Raw genomic sequence first — 24,037 nt, 5'->3', positions numbered from 1 at the left:
AATTGTTATGTTAAAATTATTGTGTGCCACAAAGATAACAGATATCCCTGTCAATTGTGTCTTCAACCTTGGCTACCCTAAAACTTTTTGTCATCCATAAACAATTCTTGTCTTGTTTATATAAAACCACCTTCTAAAGGTGGTTTTATAACTGCTATAAAGCTCTAACAGGTGCCCTTGAATGAAAGATTTTGATAAAAAGTAGGACAGGAATTAACTGCATGAACTGAACTAATAGGGAGACTAGAGTGATCTTTCTGATGTTTTGTTTAAGATATTGCTAATCCCTTGTTTTGTTTTTCAAAGTCAAATAAACTTTTCTTTTGTGCTACTGACAGCTTTGAAAAATTTAGTATACTCCCATGAACAAAATTTAGAGCATACTTGTTTCTCTCTACCTGATTTTCTCCAGAATTTGGAAACTATCTGTGAGTATTCTTAAGTTATGGCAATATAGTTATTTGCATAAGTTCAATAAGAATCTGTTTTCTTTTATAAGAGGATACAATTGGAAAAACTGGTTATTTTTACCAAGACTTTGACTGGAATGGTGTGCTTTCCTTTAAGGAATCAAACTTGATTTATGAAGCTAATAAAGCCCTTGGGAAACTGGCCTCATATTTTGTGTACACAGTCCCTGTACAGGGTTTCTGACCTGTGATAAGTAAAGAATGTCACTTTCTGACAGGTCAGGAACCCCAAGTTATCATGGAACCTCAAGAGGAGAGGAATTCACAAATACATAGGTAGTATTCGATGGTACAAATCCATGGCTGGGCTTGGCTTTAAAATGGTCTTATCTCAGATTCCATCTATGGAACAAAGTTCCATCAAAGCCAATTTAAAAGGCCTATGTCCAGGCATGGTGGCTCACGCCTGTAATCCCAGCACTTTGGGAGGCCAAGGCAGGCAGATCACCTGAGGTCAGGAGTGCAAGACCAGCCTGGCCAACATGGTGAAACCCTGTCTCTACTAAAAATACAAAACTTAGCCAGACATCATAGCAGATGCTTGTAATCCCAGCTACTCGGGAGGCTGAGGCAGGAGAATCGCTTGAACCCAGGAGGTGGAGGTTGCAGTGAGCCAAGATCATACCACTGCACTCCAACCTAAGGGACAGAGCAATACTCCATCTAAAAAAAAATGGCCTATGTAACAAATAATTATTCTTGCTGCACTGTATGCAAATAATTAAACAAAGTATAATAAAGCAAATTAGTACTACTGTGATTTGTCTTTTAATAAAAATGGGAAACTAAAGAAAATTATGTTTTAAAAACTATTGCATACCTGTTGCTAAATTCTAGTGTTGCCTAATGTTCTTCAATTTTTATTATTTTCTACTGTTTAAATTACATTCCAATACCCCCTTCCTCACCAAATACGTCTTGTCATTCCTACCTCTCTTTTTAAGCCAAATATTAAAACTTTTTAATAGAAATTATTTACTATGCTACCCTGTGGGGAAAGCTTTACCCACTCTACTATTTGCAGTAGGACTATATACTGTAGCACCCTTAGGGTAGAATAGCAGACAGAATCTCAATTACTGTAGCATTTTGCTAAATTATTATCCTCACAGCAGGAATAACAATTACTAATAGAAAATAACACATGGGCCTTTCCAAACATGCATCTCTGCCTCTTATTGGGTGAGGAATGTTTCTCTCTCAACCAGTCAGGCCTAGTAAGAAACACTGCTATATAATTTAAAGAAAGGGCTAAAAAGCTAAAGGAATACCAAAACAACCAAATAGATTCTTGGTTTGAGAACAAAATAATAGCATGGATCATCCCATTCCTGGGCCCTCTCCTAATAATATGCCTAGGACTAATGTTCTTACCCTGCCTACTAAACCTTTTTCAAAGATTTTTAACTGACAGAATCATGGCCATTTCACAGACAACTACTCAAAAACATCTAGAGATGGCATTACTCCTACAATCACTCTGAGACCAGAAAACTCTCCAACCCCTTGTCCACAGGAAGTAGCCAGAAAGAACACGTCACCCCTCATCCTTTTTATAACTATAGGGTCTGAATTGACAGAGCAGGAGCATCACCATCTTGGATAAGCACTGCCATTTTAAGGTTCACCTTGATAAAAAGCTGCCTAAATCCAAAGGGCATCAGCCTAATGGCTAAGGTCAGCATGATCATAAACCACAAATCACATCTCCAACCAGAAACATTCCAACCATAAGATAAACCCCTCCCCAACCAGAGACATGCCAGCCCCAAGGTAACTTCCCCTCGAGCCAGAGAGATGTCAGCCCCAAATAACCTCCCTTCCAACCACAGACATTCCAACCCCGCCAGAAACTTCTCCCCAACACAGAAACATTCCAAGCCTGTGATAAGCTCTCTCATCCTAAAACCAATAAAAACCCTTAATCTATAAGAAAGAGCACTCCTGACCAAAATCGGCCAGAAGCCCCTGTCAGGTTTATTCTCCAAAATAAACTTGTCTTTGACTGTTGAGCCACTGTTCATGTTTCTTTCCTCTTTTTTTAACTCTTACAGCTAGAAAATAATTATATGCCTCAAAATTAAAGAACATCCTTCTAAATGACCACGGTCCAAATATGTTCAAAATGCATAATAGAAAATTTACAACTAGTAAGGAAAATACTACATATTAAACTTGTAGGATGCAGCTAAAGCAATGCTTACATGGAAATTTCTGGCTTTCAGCCCATATATGAGAAAGGAGAAAGACTGAAAATATTTTATATAAAAAGTGATTTTTTAAAATAACAGAGAAAAATACCTAATTAAACCTTTAACAGAATAAAATAAAAACTAAGAATGAAAGTACAAAATAATTCATTATACAGTAGGGTTAACAATAATATATTGTGTATTTCAAAATAGCTAGAAATATTGAATATTCTCATCGCAAAGAAATGATAAATGTCTAAGGTGATAGATATGCTAATTATACTAATTTCATTATTATACACTATAAACATATATCAAACATCACACTATATCCCATAAATATGTATAATCATTATGTATCAATTAAAAATAAATTTTCAACATTAATAGATGTTTAAAATGTTTTTTAAAAATTTAAAAATCAAAGACAAAAGCTGGTTCTTGAAAGGAATAATAAAATTTATGAATATCTAGCAATATTGATCAATATTAATAGTGAAAACACAAATTGTAGGTATTAGTTCCTATACACATTTTCAAAACAATGAGAAGGTACTAAGGAACAACTTTATGGCAATAAATTTGAAAATTTCAGCAACATGAGAAAAATACCTTTAAAGATACAATGAAAAGATTTTTGGGTAGAAAAACATGGCTGAATAGAAAACTCCACCAATCATCCCCACTGAAGAAACACCAAGTTTGACAACTATCTACAGAAAGGCAGCACCTTCATAGGAACCAAAAATCAGGTTAGCATTCACAGAGCCCAGTTTTGACTTCTTATTGCTGAAGAGAGTAGGAAAGACAGTCTTGAATTGCTGACATGACCTCTCCCCTATCCCACCTGGCACAGAGAATCTGTGCAATTGGGAGAGGGGCAGTGCAGAGATTGTGAGGTTTTGCATTGAACTCAGTGCTTTGCCGTCACAGCAGAAAGCAGAACCAGGCTGTGCTCACCTGACACCTGCCCAAAGAGGGAGCATCAATAATCTGTTGCCTACAAGAAATGTACTTCACCTATAAAGACACACAGAGACTGAAAATAAAGGAATGGGAAAAGATATCCAATGCCAATGGAAACCGAAAAAGAGCAAGAGTCACTATACATATATCAGACAAAATAGATTTCAAGAAAAAAAGAAGAGACAAAGAAGGTCATTATATAATGATAAAGGGGTCAATTCATCAAGAGGATATGACAATTGTAAATATATATGCACCTAACACTGCAGCATCCAGATATATAAAGCGAATATTATTAGAGCTAAAGCAAGGGAGAGACTCCAATACAACAATAGCTGGAGACCTCAACACCCCACTTTCAGCATTGGATAGATCTCCCAGGCAGAAAATAAACAAAGAAATGTCAGACTTAATCTGCAGTATGGAACAAATGGACCCATAAGATATTTACAGAACATTTCATCTAATGGCTGCAGAATATACCTTCTTTGCCTCAGCATATGGATCATTTTCAAGGACAAGACCACAAAACAAGTCTGAAAACATTCAAAAAACTGAAATAACATCAAATATCTCCTCTGACAACAATGAAACACAACTAGAAATCAATAATAAATGGAATTTTGGAAACTGTAGAAACGTGTGGAAATTTGACAATAAGCTCCTGAATGACCAGTGGATCAATGAAGAAATTAAGAAGAAAATTGAAACATTTCGTGAAGCAAATGGTAATGGAAACACAACATAAAAAAACCTATGAGACACAGCAAAAGCCATACTAAGAAAGAACCTTACAGGTATAACCACTGTGAACTCCCAAAATTTGAGACAGGTCTCAGTTAATTTAGAAAGTTTATTTTCTCAAGTTTGAGGATGTGCACCCATGACACAGTGTCAGGAAGTCCTGATGACATGTGCCCAAGTTGTTCGGGGCACAGCTTGGTTTTATACATTTTAGGGAGACACGAGACATCAATCAATATATGTAAGAAGTACATTGATTCCATCCAGAAAGGCGGGGACAACTCAAAGCAAAGAGGGGACTTCCAGGTCACAGATAGGTGAGAAACAAATGGTTGCATTCTTTTGAGTTTCTGATAAGCCTTTCTAAAGGAGGCAATCAGAATATGCATCTATCTAGTGAGCAGAGGGATGACTTTGAATAGAATGGAAAGCAGGTTTGCCCTGAGCAGATCTGGGTTTGAATTTTCCCTTTAGCTTAGTGATTTTGGGGGTCCAAGATACTTTCCTTTCACAGCACCTACATCAAAAAAAGGAAAATCTTCAAATAAACAACCTAACAATGCATCTTAAAGAACTAGAAAAGCAAGAGCAAACCAAACCTCAAATTAGTAAAAGAAAAAATAATAAAGATCAGAGCAAAGTTAAATGAAACTGAAATGAAGAAAATACAAAAGATCAACATTTCAAGACATTGAAATGAATACCAAAAAAAAAAAAAAAAAAACCCAAAAAACAAAAAACTGGTTTTTTGAAAAGTTAAGCAAAATTGACAAACCTTCAGCAAGACTAAGGAAAAAAGACAGAAGACCCAAATCAATAAAACCAGAGATGAAAAAGGAGACATCACAACTGATGTCACAGAAATTCAAAGCATCATTAGTCGCTAATATGAGCAACTATATGCCAATAAATTGGAAAATCTAGAAGAAACGTATAAATTCCTAGACACATACAACCTACAAGATTGAACTATGAAGAAACCCAAAGCCTGAACAGACCAATAAAAAATAACGAGATAGAAGCCATAATGAAAAGTCACCCAGCAAAGAAAAATCTGGGATGTGATGGCTTCATTGCTGAATTCTGCTCTAACTTTAAAGAGCTAATACCAAACCTGCTCAAATATTTCCAAAAAGTAGAGAAAGGGATACTCCTAAACTCATTCTACAAGGCCAGTATTACCCAGATACCAAAACCAAAGACACATCAAGAAAAAGAGAATCACAGGTCAATAACACTAGTCAATATTAATGCAAAAATCCTAAAAAAAAAAAAAACTAGCAAACCAAATTCAAAAGCATATTAAAAAGATCATTCATCATGACCAAGCAGGATTTATCACAGGGATGTAAGGATGGTTCAACATATGCAAATCAATTAATGTGGTACATCATATCAACAGAATGAAGGGCAAACACCATGTGATCATTTCAACTGATGTTGAAAAGGCATTTGATGAAATTCAACATCCCTTCAGGATAAAAAAAGAAACTGGTATAGAAGGAACATACCTCAACATAATAAAAACCATACATGACAGACCCATAGCTAGCATCATGAATGGGGAAAAACTAAAAGCCTTTCCTTGAAGGTCTGGAAAACGACAAGGATGCCCACTGTCAGCACTGTTATTCAACATTGTATTGGAAGTCCTAGCTAGAGCTATCAGACAAGAGAAAGAAGTAAAGGGCATCCGAACTGGAAAGGGAGAAGTCAAATGATTACTGTTCACTGATGATATTGTCTTATATTCGGAAAACCTAAAGACTCCACAAAAAAACTATTAGAACTGATAAATTTAGTAAAATTGCAGGGTACAAAAATTGGTAGCATTTCTATATGCTAACAGTGAACAATCTGAAAATGAAATAAAAAAGTAATCCCATTTACAATAGCCACAAATAAAATAAAATACCTTTTAGAATGGCTGCTATCAGGAAAATAAAAGATAACAAGTGTTGGTGTGAATGTGGAGAAATGGAGCCCTTGTACGCTGTTGGTGGGAATGTAAATTGGCATAGCCATTATGGAAAAGAGTATGGAGATTCCTTAAAAATTAAAAATAGAACTATCTACTAACTAGAACAATTAACAACTCCACTTATAAATATATATCCAAAGGAACTGAAATCAGGATCTCAAAGAGATAACTGCACTCTCATGTTCACTGCAGCATTATTCACAATAGCTAAGATATGGAAACAATCTAAATGTCGACAGATGAATGGATAAATTGTGATACACACACACACACACACACACACACACACGGGAATATTATTCAGCCTTAACAAAGAAGAAAATCCCGCCATTTACAACAACATAGATAAACCTGGAGGACATCATGCTAAATGAAAAAAGCCAGATGCAGAAAAACGAATACTGCTTGATCTCTTACAAGTGGAATCTAAAACAGACTCACAGAAGCAGAGAATAGAATAGTGGCTGCTAGGACCTAGAGGTAGGAGGAAATGGGAAGACATTTGTCATGGAGTACAAAGTTTTGTTAACAGTTGAGGGTGTCCAGGTTCTTGGCATCTTGAACAAATTTGAAAAAACGTACAAACAGAGCAAGGAAGGAATAAAGGGATTTATTGAAAATGAAAGTACACTCCACAGTGTGGCAGAGGGCCCGAGCTTGGGGGCTCAAAGGCCCCATGACAGAATTTTTAGGAGTTTAAATACCCCCTAGAGTATTCCACTGGTTGCTTTGGGTATGCCCTATGTAAATGGAGTGGATGAAGTAAAGTTACAAAGTCATTTACGACATACGCTCTATGGAGAGAATATTTTCCTGTTATAGCTGAAGTATGAATTGCCCTTATGTTCCCAGCCTCCAGACTCTACTTTCCTGCCTCAGTTTCAGTAATGAAAGTGAATACGTTCTGGAAATCCAATGTACAACAAACAATGTGACTATCGTTAACAGTACTGTATTTTAGACTTGAAATGTACTAAGTGCATAGATCTTATGTGTTCTCACCACAAAAAAAGAAAAGAAATAAAATGATAACTGTGTGAGATGTCGATACATTAATTAGCTTGATTGGGGTGATTACTTCACAAAGCAAGTGTATATCAAATCATCAAGTTGTATACCTTAAATACATACAATTTTAACTGTAATTTTAAAAAAGGTGAAAAATCACACTGTTTAGAGAATTTTCTATAACACATACACTATTTACTGCAGGAATTTGGTAAAAATATACCAACACCCTCTTAGTCTTTTTTGGGAAACTCTTGCATTAAATCCCTTTGAGGGACAGCCAGCAGCTAGATTTAGCAAACCTAAAATTTAGTTTTACCTTCTTTTTTTCACGACAGACATTAAGGGGTGCCTTTGCTCTAATTTTCCATAGCCTCTTACAGTGTGGCCAAGATTCCCTAAATTTTTCTCTTCTGAATTTACTTTAATTTCCATCACCCCAGTGCAACTTTTTCTGCTGTCTCTACTCATCCCTCTGCACCCTCTTACGTCTCCCTTCCAAACCACTTAGTTTCTGGTTCAATCCCCTCTTGTTTTCACCATCTACTTTTTCCGTTAAACCTCTCTCCTGCCAGCTTCCTATCCCTAGAATCCCAGCCTTACCTGCGACAGTTCCTTTTAACAGACCAAGGACGAGAAACCTCTCCCTGGATAGGGTGGCGGCCAACAAACCCAGGAGGCAGGGCTCCCTCCTCCGAAGAGCATTTTCCGACTCATCTCCAACCCCACTTTCCTAGCGGTCACCAACCAAGTCTTTCCAGAAGGCAGCTGCCTGAAACAGGTGCAGCCGGAAGCCTGCAGCAGGACGCTCTCCTGCTTTTCGGGTGATCCTCCTGGCCCCTGCCAGAGGCTCACAAACCAGGCCCTACTGGCGCTCTGCCCCGCCCAAGTGGTAATTCCCCAGAATTTCCCCCTGCGAAGTGGGGCCTTCAACAAGTCTGAGGGCTGTCTTAACGGCCTGCACCTGCGGCGCCATACTACGTCATTCGTTTAGGGCCTAAGAGGCCCTTCCTTTCCAGGCACCTCCTAGTGTTCACCTGCATGGAGCAGTGCGCTCCCCACGAGGATCAGCCCTTTGTCCAAGATGACTGCTGCTATCATGGTTATATGGAGCCCCCAGCCCCGAGTCTCTGGGAGTCCTCAGTACCCCTTTGGAAAACTTTGGAGAGATGTACAGATACAGATAACCAAGCAAACTTACAAAACCAAGCCCATAAGGCATTTTACCACATACGAACACCAGATAAGATAGGATTCAGTTGTCGCCTTGAAATGTGGCTTAACAAAAGAGGAAATACAGCTGAGCTTTGAACAACGTGAGTCTGAAATGTGCAGGCCCACTCATGCGCGATTTTTTCAATAAATACAGTCGGCCCTCCGCAAACGCAGATGCAGAAAATACAGTATTCACAGAATGTGAAACCCACATATATGGAAAACCGACTTTTCATATACACAGGTTCTGCAGGGCTAACTACAGGACTGAAGTATGCATGGATTTAGGTATAAGTTGGAGTTCAGGAACCAATCTCTGTGGTACACCAAGGGACAACTGTGTAGAGTATCAGAAGCTGCGGTTTGAGATAGAGAATTCAAAACCACCACAACATTCTGTTGGCTGGTGGACTCACTGCTGGCCCTTTGTGGAGTTGTAGTGGTGGGTAACTACAGTTTCAACTACTCAAAGTCAACAAGATAAATGTGATCAATTTAGTAGATTCTACTTCAATACAGTTAGGCCTTCAGGTTTCTTTGAGACCGAGATTTGGAAATGAGAATCTTATCAATGTTGAACAAGACACAAATCAACTTCTTGACAGTTTCAGTGAATACAGCAGTGTTCACCTTTATCCTCATTTGCCATGTGATTCTTGGACTCTCTGTGGGCAATAATTTTTAATCTTTGGATTGGCTTGGATTCAGGAATATGCTCCCCTCATTTTGGGTCAGTAGTTTGTATAAAGAGAGATTTCTTTCATTTTGCAGTAGCCACTGCTCAACCACTGGGCCATAATTTTGGTATGTCTCACACTGAGGAATTCTGCTTATGCAGGAAAAAAGCATTGCATCATGAATGCCTATAATACAAATACCAGCATTTTAGGCATTGTGGTTAACCTCATGAACCACAGAGGAGTCTGATAAACACACTGTCTTCTTGAAATGTTAACCCACTGGAACAATGTGGTACCAAGATACTGGAAGGTGAAGAAGGGTGTGACTATGAGTCAGAACTTCAATGCAGAAAGGATCCTTGCCATGACTCTAATTGTAAATTAAAACCTTGGGCAGATTGTGATTTTTGGGCCTTGTGGTGTGAAATGTAAATTTACTTCTCTGGGAAAGCTGTGTAGAGCACACATCAGTGCGTGTGACCTTCTTGAACGGTGCTATGAAAGTGCAAGGTGGTGCCCTGAGGATCCTTATGTATCAGATAGGACACTTTGTGGTCTACAGTGTCTACTCCTATCACAAAATATGCAACAGTCACAATAAAAAATGTAGATATATTTTTGGCCAGACAGCAAGGAGTGAGGGCCTCTCTGAGCTGTTATAAAAAATTAATATACAAGGAGATCATTTCAGTTCCTGTGGCATGGAAGGTTTAATATACAAAAGATGCCCTTCTTCAAATAATTTGTGTGAGAGTCCACTGTGAAAATATATAAACAATTTCCAATGTAAAACATCATGATGCTATGATTTAAAAATCAGTTAATGGTCCCAGATGTTGGGGAACTATTACTTTGGAAGGGATACAGTTGATATTGGGCAAGTAAAAGATGGTACTTTGTGTGGCCTAGAAAAGATATATATGAGATGGAGCTATGTCAATTATTCTATATATGACTGCAAATTGGAGAAATGTCATAAGATTGCCACAGCTTATATGGGTGGGCCCTCCCTACTGTGAGGTTACGGCTATGGAGGAAGCTCAAACAGTGGCTCAGCTCCAGGGGGTAGTCTCCTTCCCCAACTATTAACAATTCTTTGCACAGTAATTCTACTCACACTCTTTTGCCTTGCCTCATTGTCTCATGCCTCATTATCTCATTATCAGAGTACTGTTTTCAACAAAGTTTTTACTCAAGAAAATATCATTAGGATTTAAACAGGAAATAGAAGTATTACGAAATATTCACTGATTCAGAGAAAACATTTTTGGAAAGAGAAGATAGTACATGATCACTGTCCAGTGATCTCCAGTTCATTAATTAAGACAAGCTTGTCCAACCCATGGCCTATGGGCTGCATGTGGGTCAGAATGGCTTTGAATGCAGCTCAACACAAATTCATAAACTTTCTTAAAACATGATGAGTTTTTTTTTTTTTTGCAATTTTTTTAAAGCTCATCAGCTATTGTTAGTATATTTTATGTGTGGCCCAAGACAATTTTTCTTCTAGTGTGACCCAGGGAAGCCAAAAGATTGGACACCCTTGATTAAAAAGATATGATCAAAGGCAGATTTTCTTGGTTCCTTATATTTAATTGAAAGACAAACAGGCACTGAATTTTTAAAATTAAACATGTTGTCCTTAAAAAAGTACTCATTTCTTTCCATTTAGGGTAGGATTGCACTCTGTAGGAAATCCTGGAATGTGTTCCATTATTTTTATCTTATTAGCTCTGTGGATACACCCTTTAACCAGATATAAGGTAACAAGTATGTGGCACAATCACAGAGACAGAATATTGTACAGACTCCCTTTGTAAAATCTGAAGGAGAAATGGTAGAAGCAATCATAGCAAAGAATAAGGATAATAAATTTATCCCATAAAGGGACAAAAATTAGAAAGGAACAAAAATTATAAAGAGATACAGAAAGTCTTATAGTCAAATACAAGGATTTTGTAGAAAGCCCAGTGAAGTAGTTTCAAAAAGGAATCTGGTAAGAAAACATAAATAGATCAGACTTGATATTTACTACCCTGGCTACTAAGAAAGGAACCTTAGAGATTCTAGCTGTCTTTAACTGCCAATTAGATGTCTGGATAATGATGCTGGTGAATTATTTTTCAAACATATATATCTGTGTGTCATGTATGAATGTGTGTGTGTGTGTAGTGCCAAGTACAGTGTTCAGAGTTGTAGAGACTCTCCTGCCCTCAGAGTTGCTCATTGTCCAGCTGGGAGAAACAGATAAGAAAGTACAGAACTACAGTGGAGTGGAATAAATGCTATAACATGGGTGTGCACAGTGTTCTTGGAAGTACAAGTTATTGGAGGGGAGACATGAAAATGAAGTAAAAATAAATAAAATATATAAATAAATTGGGGAGGCAGAATACACAAATTTCAGGCAAAAGGAAAAACATTTGCCAAACAAACAAACAAAAAAACTATCATCAGCATTTGACAGAGTTGATGACTTCCTCCTCTTTGAATTTCTTTCATTTGGTTTCCATGGGATCACTTCAGTAGCTGCTACTTCTCATATTCAATTGCTATTATTTTATATCTTCCCTATCTTCCCCAACACTAAGTGTTGTTAGAGTTCCTTCCAGTGCTCAGTCCTTGGACATCTTTTTAACTCTCCCTATACTCACTCTATTGATGATCTCATTCATCTCATGGTAGTAAAGACCATATATATTCTATGATGACAAAATGTGTATCTCCAGCCTGGGACTTCTGTAAAACCTAAATTCATGCTACTAACTGCCTACATGGCATCATCACTTGAAATGTCTAATTGGCATCTGAAAATAAGTATGTTCAAACTGAATTCTTTAGCTCCCTCCTTCCACCACCTCCTCCCTAAAACTGCTGAACACACAGCCTTCCCCATCTCAGTTAATCCCAATTCTATCCTTCAAGTTGCCTAGAAAAACAAAAACTTATAGTCATCCTTAATTCCTTTTTTTTTCCATCATACCCCACAACCGATCTGTCAGCAAATCCTATTGTTTTGACCTTTAAAATCTGATCACTTCTCACCATCCCCACCATTATCACCCTGGTCAAATTCACCATTGTCTCCCACCTTGATTATTGCCTTAGCCTCCTAACATGTCTCCTGCATCCATTCTTATACTCGACACTCAATTCTCATATATCAGGGAAATTGTTTTAATATAAGTCATATCACATAATTACTTTGCTCAGAATGCTCCAGTGGTTTCCCATCTTATTCATAGTAAAAGTCTGTACAAGGCTTTACAAGGTTGTACCCAATATACCTCCTGCCATCACTATCGCTCTCTCCTTTTTCACCTAATTCATCTCCTATTTATTCTTCCCTTTGTTCATTTCAGCTGGTCTCCTTGCTGATACACTAACAGACCAAGGCATACACCCACCTCAGGGTCTTTATTCTTGCTGCTCCTTTGACCTGTGTAGATGGAGAGAAGGAAACCTGGAGAGAGGTAAAGATAAAGAAAGGAAAGAAGAAAGCAAGGGAGGGATGATCCATAAAGTAAATCCATTTGAATAAAGGAATGTATTTAAATGACTAGCCTATGACCAAGATAGGGAGGTTATTCTATTATTTATCTTGTGTTAATAATAATTATTATGTTATTGTGTCACCCATTAACCTAATTCACTACATTAAGAATAAAGGGGAGAAAATTTAGGAAAATCTAAAGCATTCTCAAAATATGTGTTCATCCAACTCAGTACTCATCCAATATAAAATTTATTAGCCGGCTGTGAATAAAAAATATTCATAGAAAATAATCTGGGTATTAAAAGACATTCATGAATGAGGTAAAGATGTTGCCTGGAATAACTGTTTGTCAATATTTTAACAGCAATCTTAAAATGTATTACTAAAACAAAAAGAAAGGAAATAGAAATAAAAACATTCAACTATCACTATGAACTTTCTGATAGTCTACCTATAATACAAAAAAGGCTCAATCAAAAAAGATTTTATAATGGTCCAGGCACATGGCTGAATAAAGATGCTAATAAACAATCCAAAACCAGCAGCTTTCCGGTAACATACCAAAAACCACTTAGAAAATGTAATGGGGGTGGGGAGGAAGATCTTAGTTACAGTATCAACTAAAATTATAAAATACCTATGAGTAAACCCGAAAAGAAATGTGACTCATGCATAAAAAAATTATAAAATTTTTCCAAAAATCAGAAAACTTCTTATATGGTTTAGATTTGTGTCCTCACCCAAATCTCATGTTGAATTGGAGGAAGGACCTGGTGGGAGATGATTGGATCATGGAGTGGATTTCCCTCTTGCTGTTCTCATGACAGTGATTCTCAGGAGATCTGATGGTTTAAGTGTGTGTGGCACTTTCCCCTTCACTCTCTCTCTCCTACCACCATGTAAAGAAAGCGCTTGCTTCCCCTTCACCTTCCACCACAATTGTAAGTTTCCTGAGGCCTCCCAGTCATGCTTCTTGTTAAGCCTGCAGAACTGTGAGTCAGTTAAACCTCTTTTCTTTATAAATTACCCAGTCTCAGGTAGTTCTTTATAGCAGGGTGAGAATGGACTAATACAGAAAATTGGTACCAGGAGTGGGGCTCTGCTATAAAGATACCTGAGAATGTGGAAGTGACTTTAGAACTAGGTAACATTCAGAGGCTGGAACAGTTTGGAGGGCTCAGAAGAAGACAGGAAGATATGGGAAAGTTTGGAACTTCCTAGAAACTTATTGAATGGTTTTTACCAAAATTTAAATGCCTATAGTGATATGAACAATCACCAGGCTGAGGTGGTCTCAGATGGAGATGAGGAATTTATTGGGAACTAGAGTAAAGGTCACTCTTGCTATGCTTTAGCATAGATACTGGTGGTATTTTGCCCCTGCCCTAGAGATCTATGTAACTTTGAACTTGAGAGAGATGATTTGGGGTATCTGGTGGAATAAATTTCTAAGCAGCAACGCATTCAAGATTTGACCTGGCTGTTTCTAAAAGTGTATGCACATATTCATGAAGAAAGAGATGGTCTGAAATTGGAACTTATATTTGAAAGAGAAGCACAGCATAAACGTTTAGAAAATTTGTAGCCTGACCATACAGTAGAAAATAAAAACATTTCCTGGGGAGAAATTCAAGCCTGTGGCAGAAATTTGCATAAGTAAAGAGGAGCTGAATGTTAATAGCCAAGACAATGGGGAAAATGTCTGCGGGACATTTCAGAGACCTCCCTGGCAGTCACTCCCATCACAGGTCTGGAGGCCTAGAAGAGAAAAATTGTTTTGTGGGCAAGGCCCAGGGCCCAACTGCTCTGTGCAGCCTTGGGACACGGCATCCTGCATCCCAGCCACTCCAGCTCCAGCCATGGCTAAAAGGGGCCAAGGTACAGCTCAGGCCATGGCTTCAGAGTGCAAGCCCCAAGCTTTGGTGGCTTCCACATAGTGTTGGGCCTGCAGGATGCAGAAGGCAAGAGTTGAGGTTGAAAACCTCTGCCTAGATTTCAGAGGATGTATGGAAATGCCTGGATGTCCAGGCAGAAGTCTGCAGCAGGGGCAGAGCCCTCATGGAGAAGCTCTACTAGGACAATGCAAAGGGGAAATGTGGGATTGGAACCCCCATACAGAGTCCCCACTGGGGCACTGCCTAGTGGAACTGTGAGAAGAGGGCCACCATCCTCCAGACCCCAGAATGGCAGATCCATGGACAGCTTGAACTGTGCACATGGAGAAGCCACAGGCACCCAATGCCAGCCCACAAAAGCAGCTGGGAGGAGGGCCGTACCCTGCAGAGCCATAGGGAAGACCTGCCCAAGGCCTTGGGAGCCCATCCCTTGCATCAGCATGCCCTGAATGTGAGACATGTCAAAAGAGATTATTTTGGAGTTTTAAGATCTAATGACTGCCCTGTTGGGTTTCAGACTTGCATGGGGCCTGTAGCCACTTTGTGTTGGCCAATTTCTCCCATTTTGAATGGGAGCATGTATCTCCATTGTATCTTGGAAGTAACTAACTTGTTTCTAATTTTACAGGCTTATAAATGGAAAGAATTTACCTTGTCTCAGATGAGACTTTGGACTGTGGACTTTTGAGTTAATGCTGAAATGAGTTAAGGCTGGGAGACTTTTAAGAAGGAATAATTGTATTTTTACAATGTGAGAATGACATGAGATTTGGGAGAGGCCAGGGGTGAAATAATATGGTTTGGATTTGTGTCCCCATCCAAATCTCATGTTGGAGGAGGGGCTTGGTCGGAGGTGACTGGATCATAGGGTGGATTCCTCCCTTGCTGTTCTCATGATAGTGAGTTCTCACAAGATCAATGGTTTAACAGTGTGTGGCACTTCCCCCTTTGTTTTCTGTCTCTTGCCACCAAGTGAAGAAAGTGCTTGCTTCCCCTTTGCCTTCTGCCATGATTGTAAGTTTCTTGAGGCCTCCTAGTCATGCTTCCTGTTAAGCCTGTGGAACTGTGAGTCAATTAAACCTCCTTTCTTTATAAATTACCCAGTCTCAGGTAGTTCTTTATAGCAATGTGAGAACAAACTAATACAACTTCTGAATAAATGGAGAAATACGTTTCTGATTAAGAATTTTCAATGTTGGTAGCTTGTCATTTCTCTAAATTACATCTATTTCAATGTCTGCCCAACCATACTCCCTACAGTCGGATATTCATTAATTAAACTTGACAACTTTCAATCAGCTTTGGATTCATATTCCCTAGCAATCTGAGAAGAATTCTCACAATTACCATTTAGAAATCCAGAAATGAACACATTGTCACGCTTGAGTCACATAACCATAACTGGACCAAATGAGATGACCCGTTTGGCCAGGTCTAAGTCACACACCCTTCCCTGAAGCCAGAAGGAGAGTGACAGGTAATTAGCAGCCCTCATTACAACCCACGATTGGAGTACACAGAAATGAACAATTCCCCAAAGGAAGAAGTTTGCTATATTGCAGGCAGGGGAGACAGACATTCTGGGAGAAAAAAAGTAGATGTGTAGAGATGACATCAAGACGGCAGAGCCGGAACTCTGGTGTTGGTTTACCCTCAGAAACACAAAAATAATATTTGGACTGAAATACCTTTGTGAGAAACTTGTAATCCAGTTAAAAAATTGTGTTACTCTACACAAGAACAAATCAGAGGAAACTTGCAACCAACATAGGAAGAAGAGTGATATAGTTTGGACATTTGTCCCTGCCTGCAATTCATGTTAAAATGTAATCCCCAGTGTTGGGGGTGGAGCCTGTTAGAAGGTGTTTGAGTCACAGGACTGGATGTCTTACGGCTTTGTGGTGTCCTTGTAATAGTGAGTGTATTCCCCCAAGAACTGGCTGCTGTAAAGTGTGGCACCTACCACCCTCCACTCCATTTCTTGCTCCTGCTTTTGTCATGTGGCATGCAAGCTCCCACTTTAACTTCACCATTAGTAAAACTCCCTGAGGCCTCCCTAGAAGCCAAGTAGATGCCAGCAGCTTCTAGTATAGCCTGCAGAACCATGAGCCAATTAATCCACTTTTCTTTATCAATTACCTAATTTCAGGTATTTCTTTATAGCAATGCAAGAAGGGCCTAATCCAAAAAGCAAACTTAATTTTCCCACATCAGTCCCTCCCCCAAACTGGCTTAGTTTAGAGCCAGAGGATCACCTCAGCCCATGACTTCTCCCATGAGTGGACACAATGAAGAGTGTGCCAGCTGCCTGGCCTACTGCCATTTCAGTGTACTCCCCAAGGGCCAATTTCTGTCATCTCACATTTGAAGCACTGAAAGACTAGTACAGCCTGTGAGCCTGAGACAACTAGGAGCAAAAGAGAGGGGGCAGGTATCCTTTTACACTAGCACTGCTCAGCAAGATGGGTAAAAGTCAGAGAACTAAGGCTTTATCTTCAGGAGGGAGTGAGAAAAGCAAACTGAGCCTTGTCCTCAAACTTTCAGTGCATTTCCAAGGGCCTGATTTCTATCTTGTCTCATACTTAGCATTAAAAACAGTAGAATCTAGATTCCCGGGACAGCTAGATGACTCGACCAGCCAGGAACAAGAGAAGGGAGGGGGCCTCTCTACAGCTTACACTGCTCTGCAACACAGGGAAAAAGTGTTGTTTCATCAAATGTGCAGGCATGAATACAATCATATAAGAAACATGAAGAATCAAGAAAACATTGAAAAAAAGCAAGAAAATATATCTCTACTAACTGACCCAAAATAAATGGGAATTTATGAAGTACTTGAAAATAATTCAGATTAATCATCCTAAAGAAGGTCAGTGAGATAAAAGAGAATGTTGATAGACAACTAAACTAAATCAAAAAATAAAACATGGACAAACTGAGAATATTAACAAAGAGAAAGACGTAATTTTTTTTTTCAGCCAGGCACAGTGGCTCACACCTGTAATCCCAGCTACTCAACAGGCTGAAGTGGGAAGACTGCGTGAAGCCAGGATTTTAAGACCAGCCTGGGTAATACAGCAAGAACCCTTGTCTAAAAAAATTTTTTTTGATAGACAGGCATGATCGTGTATGCCTGTAGTCCCAGCTACTCAGAAGACCAAGGCAGGAGGACTGCTTGAGCCCCGGAGTTTGAACCTGCAATGAGCTATGATCACACAACTGCACTCTAGCTCTGGGCAACAAACACAGCAAGACCTCATCTCAAAAATAACATAAAATAAAATAAATATAATTTAAATTTTAAAAATACTAGAAAATTGGATTTTATTAAAGAATAGCTAGATTTGAAAAATCACAAGAGAGGTTCAACAGCAAACTTTTATCAAGCAGAAGACAGAATTTGAAAACTCGAGGATGGGCAATTTGAAATTACACAGCCAGAACAGCAAAATGAAAAAATAATGAAGAGAAATGAAGAAATCTTAAGGGAATCATGGTACTCCAGCAAACCAATATATACATTATGGAAGGCCCAGAGGAGAAGAGAAAGAGAAAGTGGTAAAAACCCTAATTAAAAAAATAATGACTCAATAATTCCCAAATCTGGGCATGGAAATGAACATCCAGATTCATGAAACCCAAACAGAATAAATCCAAAAAGGTCTAGAACAAGACATTATAGTCAAAATGTCAAAAATCAAAGACAACTAGAGAATTTTCAAACCAGCAAGAGAAAAGTGACTCATTATAGGCAAAGGAACTCCATAAGACTACTGGCAGATTTCTCATCAGAAACAATGCAGGCCAAGAGAGTGAGATGATATATAGTCAGCCCTTCATAGCCACATGTTCTGCATCTGGAGATTCAAGCAACTGCAGAGCAAAACAAAAAACAATCTAACAATTAAAAATTTAAATAAAAAGTGTGATATAGTTAGAACAAATATTTCTGTTCTAAAATTTTTTAGATATTTTATTGGGTATTATGAGTAATCTACAGCTGATGTAAAGTATACAGGAAGATGTACATGGTCTATATGCAAATACATTATTTTATATAACAGACTTTAGAATTTGTGGATTATATTATCTGTGGAGTTTCCTGGAATCAATAATCCCACAGGTACTGGGGGATCACTATATATTTAAAGTGCTGAAAGATAAAAAGACTACTAACCAAAAAGGCTATACCCAGCAAAGCTGTCCTTCAGAAATGAAGGCAAGAGAGAAAGTTCCCAAACAAAAGCTGAGGAAGTTCATCACCCCTAGGTTTTACCTTATGAAAAACGTTACACGAAGTTATTCAAGTTGAAACAAAAAGACACTAAATAACAACATGAAAGACCACAGGAGTATAAAACTCACTGGTTAGGGTAAATATATAAGTAAATACAGACTCTTCTAATATTGTAAAGTATGTAAGTCACTTTTATCTCTAATATAAACGTTAAAAGTCAAAAGTACTAAGAACTACAACAGTTAATGGATACACAATTTAAAAAGACGTAAATTGTGACATTGATAACAAATAATTAGGGCAGAGTAAATGGGTAGTTTTGCATGCAAGCATAGTTAGGTTGTTATCAGCTTAAAATAGACTATTAGAAATATGTTTATGTGAGTCCCATGGTAACCAGAAAGGAAAAAACTTATAGGAGATACACAAAAGAGAAATAGAAAAAAATCAAAGCATAACACTACAGAAATCAAGTCACCAAAGAAGACAAAAGGGTAAGAGAAGAAATAAAGAACTATAGAACAGCCAGAAAAAAATTAATGAAATAGCAATAGTAAGCCCTTACCCATCAATAATTACTTTACATGTAAGTCAATTAAATTCCCAAAACAAAAGACAAAGAGGAAGAATCTGGCAGAGATCAACCCCAGAGAAACTTGGAGCCCTGCAGAAAAAGGAGGTGGGAGGCCGGGTGCAGTGGCTCACGCTTGTAATCACAGCACTTTGGGGAGAAGGTGGGAGGATCTCTTGATGACAGGAGTTCAAGACCAGCCTGGCCAACATGGTGAAACCCCATCTCTACTAAAAATACAAAACAATTAGCCAGGTGTGGTGGCAGGCGCCTATAATCCCAACTACTCAGACACTGAGGCAGAAGAATCGCTCAAACCCAGGAGGTGGAGGTTGCAGTGAGCCAAGATCATGCCATCGCAATCCAGCCTGGGCAACAACAGCAAAACTCCATCTAAAAAAAAAAAAAAAAAAAAAAAAGGAGGTGCTTACTCTGCTCCCTTCACCCCTCTGATGATCTGCTGACCACCAAACTGTTGGGAACCACTCTGTCCTCATGACCTAGGGCAAAGCTATTGGTGGTTACTTGGGAATTGCCCAGGGATAGAGAACCAGCTGACTAGCTCCTGCAGGAATTCATGTACTCCCCTGACCCAAACTGAGATGACAGGTGCAATACTGGTGTGGACACTTAGTGGACCTCTGCCCTGCCCAGGGTTTCTCTGCCCTTGAGTCATCACACCACCAGAACCCTCACAAATATCTTACAACCCACTCTGGCTGTGGCAAGCACAGGAGACTGATGGGCCCCAGGAAGTTGTGAGACCCCTGGAGATCTAACCCCCAGCATGGGCTACCAACAAGGGAGTGCAGCCTGCCAAAGTCCCCTTAGGACAAAGGGAATGTGGATGCAGCACTGATTGCTGAAGGAGGCAGTGCCAGCAGCAGGGAATTAACATGGAGAGAGGGACATCTTCCACCCATCCAATGCCATACACTATTGCAGACACAGCCGTGGTTCTTCCCACTGGGGGCTGGGGAATGTATTCAGTGAAAGCATTTTTTAAGCTTTTCACTGCAGCTCCATCCCTACTGAAAGTTAAGCCCATGCTGCATGGGGTTTACTCGAATGGCGGGGCCTAACTCGCCCTCCCTACACAGAATGGCAGCATCCCAGCAACAGAGAACAGAGAAATCACTAGAGTTGCCTGCCCTGAACTGGCAGAAAAGGCTCTGTTCCAAGCCTTCAAGAAGATGTTTCGGTGACCCACAGCTCCTCTGCAACCAGGAACCAAAAGTATTTATGAACTAAGGTCATGAGCTCTGCAACAGGGGCAAGATAGGGAAGCAGATGGCATTCCTGCTGACTCAGGATAAGGACCTGGTGCACCTCCCCAACCTTTCCTCCAAGATCTCAGCGGGCCCCAACAAGACTGCTTCCTGTTCCCCACTGGCCCCCTAACCCCTCTCCCGCCTCCTGTCAACACAGGTGCTACCACTTGACATCAGCCTGAGCCATGAGCTGTCTCTTACTCTTAAGTGTCATCTCCATCTACTGGACTACAGCCTGAACTGCACCACCAAATAAAAAACCTGCTACCAGAAGGGCTTAGTGCTAGTCTATGAGATAAGTTTCCTGAGACCTGTGCACCTGCACTCTCAACCCCACAGGAAATAGTGTGACCACTCATATGTTCAATACATCGCTACAACAATCAGCATTAAGAAAGTCACCACACAGAGGCCATCCACAACCAAGGTACCCATATAGAGCCTTGGCCCCCTGAAAGCACCAATAAATGAAACCAAAAGATCATACACAACATACAGCACCGTCAAGGGAAAAAAGGGTTAAAAAATTAAAAGATTCCATGCAAATGGTAGCAAACTAAAAAATGAGAAGCAGCAGCTCCTCAGATGAGAAGGAATCAGCAAGAACTCTGGCAGTATAAAAAGTCAGGATGTCCTGACACCTCCAAAGGATTGCACCAACTCTCTAGCAATGAATACTAACCAAACTGAAAAGTTTGAAATGATAAAGTATTCAAAATATGGATTTCAATGAAATTCAATGAGATCCAAGAGAAAGTTGAAATCCAATACAAAGACACCAGAAAAATAATTCAGGATATGAAAGACAAGATAGTTATATTAAGAAAAAAACAAATAGAACTTCTGAAATTGAAAATTTTGCTAAAGGAATTTCAAAATACAGTTGGAAGTTTTAATAATAGATCAGACAAAGCAGAAGAAAGAATTTCAGAACCTGAAGGCTCGTCCTTCAAATTAACCCAGATAAAAGTAACAAAAAGAACAAAGCCTTTGGGGGGGGGGGGGGAAGCAAGCAAATTGGAAAACATATTTGAGGAAATAATTCAGGAAAATTTCCCTAATCTTGCTAGAGAGGTCAAGAACCAGATATAAGAAACTGAGAGTACACCTGACAGATACTATACAAGACAACCATCCCCAAGGTTAATACAAAAAAAAAAAAACCCCTCAAAGGTAGCTAGAGAAAAGCCCCAAGTTACCTATAAAGGAAGTCCCATCAGGCTAACAGCAAACTTCCCAGCAGAAACCTTACAAGCCAGAAGAGACTGAAGTCAGTTTTTGCCTTCTTAAAGAAAAAAAAAATGGCAGCCAGTAAGTTCATATCCTGCCAAACTAAGCTTCATAAACAAAGGAGAAATAAACCCTTTATTAGACAAGCAAATGTTAAGGGAATTTGTCTCCACCAGACAAGCCCTATAAGAAATATTCACAGGAGTTCTAAAGATGGAAATGAAAGAGTGATACTGCTACCATAAAAGAACACATAAGTATAAAATGCACAGATGCTACAAAACAATTACACAATTGAGACTATAAAACAACTAGCTAAGAAAGCTATGACAGGAATGAAACCTCACGTATCAATATTAGTCTTGCATGTAAATGGTCTAAATGCTCCACTCAAAAGACACAGAGTGGCAAACTGGATTTAAAAAACAATATTCTGCTGCCTTCAATAGATCTATCTCACATGTAATGGCATTCCCAGGCTAAAAGTAAAGAAACAGAGAAACATCTATCATGCAAATAGAAAACAAACAAACAAAAAAGAGTATGAGTTGTTATTCTGGTAGCACATAAAACAGACTTTAAATGAACAAAGTTAAAAAAAGAAAATGAAAAACATGGCCTTATTTAATAATAAAACATTCAATTCAATCAATAAGAAGACTTAAGTATCCTAACTATACCTGCACCCAACGTCAAAGTACCCATATTTATAAAACAAATACTACTAGACTTCAAAGATATACAGTGAAACAATAATAGTGGGGGACTTCACTACCCCACTGACAGCACTAGACAGATCACTGAGGCAGAAAATTAACAAAAAAACACTCTGGACTTAAATTGGACTCTTGACCAAAAGTACCTAATAGACATCTACAGAATATTCCACCCAAGAACTGCAAATAGCCATTTCCTTAATCATCTGTACATGCAACATTCTCTAAATTTGACCACAAGTTTGGTCATAAAGCAAGTCTCAATTAATGCAAAAAAACTGAAATCATACCAAGCATCTTCTTGGACAACACATCCACACCTCTTGAGTAAAGCAAAAGCAGTGTTTAAATGGAAGTTTATAGTGCTAAATGCCTATGTGAAAAGATCTCAAATTAACAACCTAAGGTCATATCTAAAGGACTTAGGAAAACAAACCAAATCCAAAGCTATCAGAAAAAAAGAATATTAGAGAACTAAATGAAACTGAGACCAAAATAACAAAAACAAAGCATCAATGAAATGAAAAGTTGTTTCATCGAACGGGTAAACAAAATTGATAGAGTAGTAGTGAGATTACTCAAGAAAAGAATGAACATTCAAATAACCACAATAAAAAATGATAAAGGTGACATTACAACTGATACCACAGAAAGATAAAAATCACCAGAGACTGCTAGGAACATCTCTATGCACACAAACTAGGAAATCTAGGAGAAATGGATATATTCCTGGAAAAACACAACCTCCAAAGATTGAGCCAGAAAGAAATTGAAATCTTGAACAGACCAATAACGAGTTATGTAACTGAATCAGTTAATAAAAAAATCTACCAACCAAAAAAAGCCCTGGACAAGACAGATTCACAGCCAAATTCTACCAAACGTTCAAAGAGCTGGCACCAATCTTACTGAAACTGTTCCAGGAAATCAAGGACAATTCCTCTTTGATTCATTCTACAAAACTAGCATCATCCTGATATCAAAATCTAGCAAGGACACACACATAAAAAAAACCACTGGTCAATATATTTTCTGAACATAGATGCAAAAATCCTCAACAACATACTAGCAAACTTAATTCAACATCATATCAACCAGATAATTCATCATGATCAAGTGGGTTTTATTCCTGGGAAACAAGGATCATTCAATATACACAAATCAATATTATTCACCACACAAACAGAATTAAAAACAAAACCCATATGATCATCTCAGCAGACACAGAAAAGGCATTCAATAGCATCCAGCATCCCTTCATAAAAACCTTCAACAAACTAGATATCGAAGGAACATACCTCAAAATAATAAAAGCCATTAATGACAAAGCCACAGCCAACATCATATCGAATGGGCAAATATGAA

At 38.7% G+C, this 24,037-nt stretch overlaps 1 protein-coding gene across 5 annotated transcripts in view; it reads right to left on the bottom strand.

The window, feature by feature from the left end:
- Positions 1-19,848, bottom strand: part of LOC105494320 (disintegrin and metalloproteinase domain-containing protein 20) — a 47,785-nt gene extending 27,937 nt beyond the window's left edge. For 3 of the 5 annotated variants that reach the window (XR_011625773.1, XR_011625771.1, XR_011625772.1), the window contains exon 1: positions 7,681-7,958. Coding sequence is in view for 1 of the 5 variants with exons in the window: in XM_011762649.3 (XP_011760951.2) it covers positions 7,681-7,832 (152 nt within the window). In the remaining 4 variants the exon portion in view is untranslated. The other 2 variants (XM_011762652.3, XM_011762649.3) reach the window with 2 other exon arrangements.
- Between the last annotated feature and the right edge of the window lie 4,189 nt (positions 19,849-24,037).

Source organism: Macaca nemestrina, chromosome 7 (assembly GCF_043159975.1).
Source record: "Macaca nemestrina isolate mMacNem1 chromosome 7, mMacNem.hap1, whole genome shotgun sequence".
Classification (NCBI taxonomy): domain Eukaryota; kingdom Metazoa; phylum Chordata; class Mammalia; order Primates; family Cercopithecidae; genus Macaca; species Macaca nemestrina.
This window is presented reverse-complemented; position numbering and strand designations above follow the sequence as displayed.